Source organism: Geospiza fortis, unplaced genomic scaffold (genome assembly GCF_000277835.1).
Source record: "Geospiza fortis unplaced genomic scaffold, GeoFor_1.0 scaffold104, whole genome shotgun sequence".
Classification (NCBI taxonomy): Eukaryota; Metazoa; Chordata; class Aves; order Passeriformes; family Thraupidae; genus Geospiza; species Geospiza fortis.
The window spans coordinates 5,513,034-5,520,707 of record NW_005054325.1 but is presented as its reverse complement, the minus strand read 5'-3'; the positions used below and the strand labels follow the sequence as shown (position 1 = coordinate 5,520,707).

Genomic DNA, 7,674 nt, shown 5'->3' with positions numbered 1-7,674 from the left:
GCCCAAAGACCACCTACAATTCAACAGGGTGCTGTTCAAGGGAAAAAGAGAATTAATACAAAACCACCATCAACATCTCTGCCGCCACACTGTCTCCCCTCTGCCTTTGAGAAAAGTAAAGAATCATCATGCCATAGCCACTCCAGAGCACTCAGAAATGCTACTGCAACAGAGAAGGGCAAGAAGCAATATTATTGTAAATATTTACAGTAGGATGCACAGTTACATCATCTTAACTCATATCATCTTGCCATATTGCTTTTTTCAAACTACCCTGTGCTGCATTTCTACTGCCCACACAGCACAAGGCAAAGGTGTCTGGCTGCAGACAAAACCAAGCATAAGGCTTTGAGTAGAATCTAAGGGTGGAGGCAGGACCACGAGGTAGCAAATTTATCCTATTTAGTACATTTGGGAATAGGGTGGGGGAGGTTTTAAGCAAGTCTTGAAGCTGAGAAAAAGTAAATACCATGGGAAGAAAAAACAAAATGAGTTTGAAAAGTTTTCTTTCTTTCCTCTTTAATCTTCCATACATAACATAATATAAACATAACTTTCAAGATGGCTTCTGTTACTTTTTTGGTCAGTGGTTTCTACATGCAAGCCACAAATAAGCTGAAGGTGGAACTCAAGATATGGCTTTCCATGCCAACAGATTCAGCAATCTACATAAAGTTGGGTAACATACTCCCAAACTTGGAAAGAAGTGTGGCCCAAATTTACCACTATATGTTTTCTCCAGCACACACTCAGTTTAAGGTCCTAGTTTCAGCACTGTTGAAAATTCAATTTTCTCCTGCATCATGGAATGATCACTCATAATCACTCTGCAATATTAGAGCTCGAGTAGCACTTCATTCAACCAGAGCCTACAGCTAAGGTTTGCAAAATGCTCTCAATTATAATTCCATTTCACACAGTCATAAGTTTTGGAAGCATTTATATCTCAGACTGATGTTTTCCAGGATTGACCTAAGCTTGCTGCTTAAACTTTCCTTGAAAGAATAAAAAAAAAAAAAAAAAAAAAAAAAGGAAAAATGACAAAAAAGGAGTTCTTTAAAAGCACCTATAGCAAAATGACTTAAATAGGAGATCTGGCACATTGTGCAGTAGCAGTGTTTAACTTTTTTTTTTTCTAATTGCCTTAATTTCCCTAAGTTAGGAATACTTTTAAATTGCTTAGTGAGCAAGCTCATTTTAAAAAAGAAAATTTTAAATCTTCAGGTATGCATTTAATACCAAAAGCTGGCACTACACAAGCCATTGGCAAAAGTCCCACTTACTTCAATGGAAATGTGATTTGGCCTGGAGAGAAGGGCTATCTATGCATGTCTACTTAAATAAGCGTGCATTTATCACCACAGGTTATTTTATATGTTTCCTGACAAAACCAACAGATTTTTCCTCTTTGTGCACTGATGATCTCCAGCTTATTTTCTCCATTTTGTTTTTGATTTTAAACACAAAATAGGTAGGAAATTAACTGCAGAAAGGATACATAGGATGCAAATTTGTAAGAGACCACTGTTTGCTCTGGTTATATGGCACCCAGCAGAATAGAATCCTTGACTATTCATTAGGCTCTTAGGTGCTTAAATAATACAAATAATTAACAGTAATGCCATCTTAATGCCGAGTTAAGGTATTTCATTAAAAAGTTAACATTGTTCCAGGAGCGTTAATCGAGCTGTCTTGCACATATTCTTCTCTCTCTTGCCAATGTAAATGTAATTCATTATTCTTTTCCATTAGCATACAACCATTGCATACATTAGGCATACAAAATGTTCATTTATTGCTGCTTGAGTGATTTTAATTTTCAGATTTCCTTGAATGTTTTTGCACGGCTACTGCAATATAGTGCTAAACTATCATTCCTCCTTCTTGAAACTTTGTTATTTCTCTGCTGTGCCCTGCATTGGCTCACCATAAAGTCTGCAATCATTTTGTGTGCTTTTATGCATTTTCCCTCACTTACCATATGTGATATAAAACAAAGTTTAAGAAGGAGGAGGCGGGGGAAGGAAGTGTTGTGAATCGTTTAAACAGAAAAGCGTCTCCTTTAATCCAACCAGCGCCAAAAGCTGCCTCGGGTCGGATAATGCCTCAAAAGCAAAACTCTAGCCTTGAGTTGCAACATGAAGGTTGTGTGAGCTTGTGACTCAAAACACCTCAAAAACAAAGGAAAGAACTTACAAAAATTAAAAACATGGGTTTCTTACTATGTGGTGCCTGCAAAGGCAGTAGAGATGGAGGTAGCTCATCCAATAGTTCATTTGTATGCTGCTGTTGTCATGTTTTAACAAACTATTGTCACATTTTTGTCACGTGCCATATCTGACAGCAGACCATAAACCAAGAATTCTGTTAAATAAGTGATTCTCACTCAGGCATTAGCCCTGGCAGACACCTGCTGGGAGAAATAATGAAACCTCCATTTTGCAATCAACTACATTTTACTGCCTATTCTTGACACTTAATGGTTGTTAAATGTCAGCAGGTCACTGCGAATTTGTGATTTTAAGTGTCTGAGTACCCAAACACAAGTCAGTTCTGAGATATTTTCTTTCACCTTTGGTTAAATGTTTTTAAAGGAAGAGGCGGGGAGAAAAATGCATTAAAGCCTGGCAGCATTACAACCTGTTAGGAAAACATCTTTGGAAAGGTCCAAAAAATATTCTGAAATAACTTTTAAAACAAGGCTATCAATATACATAGTCATACAACGCACATAAATAAAGAGCAGAGAAAGAAGAAGATTCTGAAATCTGAAGACCAAAGTCCCACAGAGCGATTTCTTTTTCCCCTGGAAAATGGCAATATGAAGTCACCCTGGAAGCTCTCTGACAACCTACCTGCATCGTGCCTGGCCAATGGAAAAAGAGAGTTTCAGAGCTCTGCAGAGTTACCTGAGCAGGGGTACGGTTAAGCATAAAGACAAACAGAGCATAAAGTCTACACGGACACTTAGAAGCAGCAGCAAAAGGCCAAGGAATCACAGCCCTTACCTATGAGTGGGAGTTCATCCATGGTAATGCCCTGAGATTTGAGGTGCTTCTTGATACAGGCCAGCCGCTGCACGTTGGGTCCCCAGCGCCTGCCTAGCTTGTGTATGTGCTGAATCTGTGTCACAAACCGCATTTCATCGTTTAGCTTGCACTCAGGTCTCCAGTCTGGAGGAGGAATCACCCTGCACATCCCATACTTCTCTACCTGAGCTCGGACTGACTCAATGTATATCAGTGGGTCATGAAATTCCTTGGTGGAGGGCCTAAGGATGGGAATCTCCCCCAGCATCCCCCACCCAGACTTACTACTGCCCTTTTCGTGCTTTCCCATTGAGTCTTGTGGCTTGTGCAAGGACTCCGCTTGAGAGGTAGAACGATTTTCACAGGAGGCATTTTCAGTTTTGCCATGTGCTTGTTTCCCTGGCGTACTCTTTCCAGCAGTGGCTCTTTTCGGCCTATTTCTTTCCAAACTCTTCTCTGGCACTTCCTTTCTAAGGTGTCCATTGAGCAAAGGCTTTTCTACTGCTGCCTTTTTGCTGGCAGCTTCTGCCAAGTTGACAGCCCCTTTCATTCTCTTGGTGGGCGACTGTATTTTGTCCATGTGATTCGTCTCTTCCAGCCTCCTCTTCGAGTTGCGCAGCCCCTCCCTTAACTGTCTCCCCACCTCCTTAGTGCATGTCTTTTGGTTCAACTTGCCATTGACTTTTACACCATTAACAGCGGTATTGTTAGACTTGGATGCTCCAAGGGATAGCACCTGTTTGCGGGTTTTTGCATTGCTACTTTCTATTTTCCCTGAGATTGTGTGGTTGACAGGTGAACTGGGTTTGTGGTGATTTAGTTTGGTTTCCTTGACCAGTTCTTTCTTGGCTTTGGTGTATGTGACAGTTCCCTTTGTCACTGTTGCAGTGTACTTCACAGTTTTGGACGGTGAAGGTCTGACTTCTCTCATCTTTTTGGCACTGGCTGCATTTGCACTCGGAGATGACATTCGAGTGACCCCGTTGACTTTAGAAACCTGAATTGCCAGAAATGTTGTAGGAGGAGCAGAAGAAGGAAACACAAAACATAAAAGTAAATTAATAATGTGACCACTCAGCCCATCTCCCATTATCTGGACGACCATTTTCTGCAGTCCTGACTCCTGGCCCCATCATACAAGCTTCACATACTGGTTTGCACACAGGCAGGAGAGGGGACTAGGCATTTATAATAATAAAATTTAAAAATTGTTGGGTTTTTTTTAAATTTACCAGAAAGCCCCCAGTCTTGCTTTCACAGGGTACAAAGCCTCTGACATTAGGAGGTGCCTTGTTTGCACTACCCCTGTCCTTGTCTACCAGAAAGCTGTTATGGGATTAGGAACCACAGATAGTCTGATTTACAAACCAGTACCTTCATTACCTCTTTTTCTGGCCCTCAAGACAACCTCTCTCTCTCCCACCAAACTTCCTTTACATGCACATACATTTCACTACTTCTCAGCAGACAAAATAAGCAGCATATATTATCTACTCTAACTGGCATCTACACTTTTGCAAAAAACACATCGAGATTCAAATCAATTTACCTTCTATCCATGCATACATATAAAAAGAGATGTGGAACACATTATGCACCCAACCGATCAGCATGGCCATGAAGGATCCAGTCTGTCATACATATTAAATCTTGGGCAGTATGTTGTTGCTGAAGTTGATAATTTGAAATAAAAAAAATTGTATACAGTAGTCCAATGTAATTTTTTTTAAGTTTGGTATCTGGGCAATGTTGCTGACACATATTCTATTAAATCATATTGTGGCAATGGAGCTTAGAATTGCTGGACTCTGCTGCTTTCTGTTAGACATTTAAATCTAGTTATGAGACTAGAATTTGTATTTTAACTACAAGATGTCTTAAGGACCAAAAGCAATCCCCATCTACAAAGGGAATTGAGACAGCTCAGCACTGCCAAAGCTAAACTCTACTACTAAAAAACCGAAAATTTCAGCATTTACACAACTTTAAACATTGATTCCTTGCCTCCTTAAATGACTGTGAGCACAGAAAACACACCCAAAACCCAGAAGCATTGATAAAAGTACTCAAAGTGAAAGCATACGGTACAATCACCCCTTATCAGCACTCAGGTGTGTGAAACCACTTCCTGCAGAGTTGTAATACTTTCTCCTGTGGGATTTTGAAATCCTTGCCAAATCAGTAAGCATGGCAGCTTCCCTCAAATAAATGCAAGAACTGCACTCACTTATATAATAAGGATAATATCAAATAGGGATCAAGTAGAGGCTGAAAATACTGTGCTATGGTCTTGCATGCAGTGATTTGTGGAAGGGGAACTGGAACCTGAAGATTCTGCATACACACACATACACGTGTGTCTGTGAGTGTGTTCATGCATATTTCCTCCTCTGTACTGCAGAAACTGAAGCAGGAGTAATGATCTTTTAAAAACCATCCATATTCTTGTCTTTCCTGTGCTTGAGAGGCAGAAACACTTAAGGAAAATCCAGTTAACTGATGACATGAGGTTTTACCTTGAGCTTTTCAAAGATGTATGAGGTATCATCTGGAAAGTATACACTTGCAAACAGAAATGCATTTACCCATTTCCCTTGAAATTTAAGCAGTGCTCTGTATTTGAAATGCAGGCCCAGACTGAACTTTTACAGAACTTTTTCATGCTGCAGAACAAACATGGGCAGAGAGCTGCTGAGACACTGCCTCTCGCCTGCAGCAGTCACAACAAGCATTGAACATCCCTGGATTTATAAATAGCTAGGAACAATGATTACAGATTTTACCTAGACTAATAAAGAAGAATTGATTGAGAACTGGAAGGGGAAGGTAATCTGGGTGATCATATGATCTGGATGATCACAGTGATCGTGAAATGGGTTTTCATTTCTAAGATGTGACAACAGTAGAGAAAGGACAACAGACTTTAAAAAAGAAAAGAACAAAAAGCCCCCAGAAATAAAAGAAAAGAAAAATCCACCTGAAAAAAAATCTAAACCAAAGCAATTCCCACTTAGAGGAAAGGTAAAAAGCACAGGCCATTATGGCTGTTCACAAAGTTCTCTAACAACTGGAAAATTAGAAAATTATCACAGTAGAAAGTGGTAACACAATTACGTGACTAAGGGCAACTATATAGAAAAAGAAAAAACACATATTAAAATCAGAAAGGCCAAGGAGCTAAAGAAACTTCAGTTAGCAGGAAACTAAAACAGAAAACAATATATAAATGCCTTAAAAATACAAGATAACAAACAATGGAGGAGATAAAGCACCACACAAGGAAGGAAAACAAATAGCCTGACTAAAGTGTTCCTGCTTCTTTTGCATTAACCTTCACCAGAGGTGCCACTGACTGAATATTTATCAGGTACAGAACATAATCCATTTCAGGCTAGGATGGCAACTCCAGTAAGGTGGAAGATACATGAATGACATAGGGCATGGCTCCTGGAAATAAGCTGGGCTAGACAGAGAGTCTACCTAATTTCCAATCTTAAAATAATTTTGGAACAAATCATCAAACAGGTAATCTGCAAACACACAAATGATTACAAATTAATGCTAAAAACAAAACAACAAAATCTACCCATTTTTTTCCAAAATAGCAAATCTATCAGATTTAATCATCTTCCAACAGACACCTGGCTGAGGTAAAGAAGCATCTCTTTATGCAGCACGATTTCCGTCACTGTCCCTTGGAACATTCCATCAAACTCCTGAGACACATCCCAGACATAATTACTCTAAAGTGACATCATGAGGCACTAAATAAAGTCATCCTCAATAAAAGTTTTCACTGCTAACAGTTTACTGTTGTCCTAGGAGGGCCCTTCACGTGTCTTTTTGCAGGGACTTGTTTTTGCCTTGGTTCTACCAAGTATTTTCATTATTGCAAAATAGTGAAACACACCTGGAAGGAAGAGGCTGTAATCACTCACAGGACAAGATCAAAATCTTGAAGAACCTATTTCAGAACATTTCTACAGTAAGAGGAAGTGCTATATTTAGGAGGCACAAATCATATACATGTAGGGGAAGAATAACATTTGGGGACTGCAGTGAGCTGCAAAATGCAATGGCAATACAAAGCACACAGATCACTTTCTGAGACCTATTATTAAGGATGTTGAAAGCAAAGGGTAGGAGCACAGGCTTTTCCTAAAGAGAGCTGGACCCAGCAGTGGGGCCACACTGTGGGGAAAAATTTAGATAGAGGAGCAAGTCTAAAAGAACACAAAGTGCTCAAGTATTTGGAAAATAAGATTGTTGCTGAGAAGCCGAGAGCTGGTCTTACTCTGAAAGAGATCACTATGGGACAACTCTGTAACAGTCTTCTGATGCAGAAGGAGCTCCTCTGAAAAGACAGTAAATGCTCTATGTTCCCTGGGAAAAGCAGGAGGAAAAAAATCTCATTAAATGTCTACAATGATCTGAGGCACAACTAGGAAAACTTGCTCATTAGTAGAAAAGGAAAACGCTGGAAGAAGCTGTCAATGGACATTGTGGAATCTCCTCTACAAGAGGTTTTCAGGTTTCAGGAGGCTATAGCTGTATTACTGTGCTGTCAGGTATAATCAAGACAAAACCTCAGTGTTAGCAGTCAGGCTGCATGGAGGCATCTTGTCATTCCAGCCTGCTGATGATT

General features: G+C 39.8%; 1 protein-coding gene across 1 annotated transcript in view; it reads right to left on the bottom strand.

The window, feature by feature from the left end:
• The window catches only part of JARID2 (jumonji and AT-rich interaction domain containing 2), a 212,134-nt gene that overhangs the window by 24,222 nt on the left and 180,238 nt on the right, over window positions 1-7,674 (bottom strand). Inside the window, 1 exon segment of the mRNA XM_031056970.1 lies at window positions 3,009-4,026. Within this exon segment, the coding sequence (XP_030912830.1) occupies window positions 3,009-4,026 (1,018 nt within the window).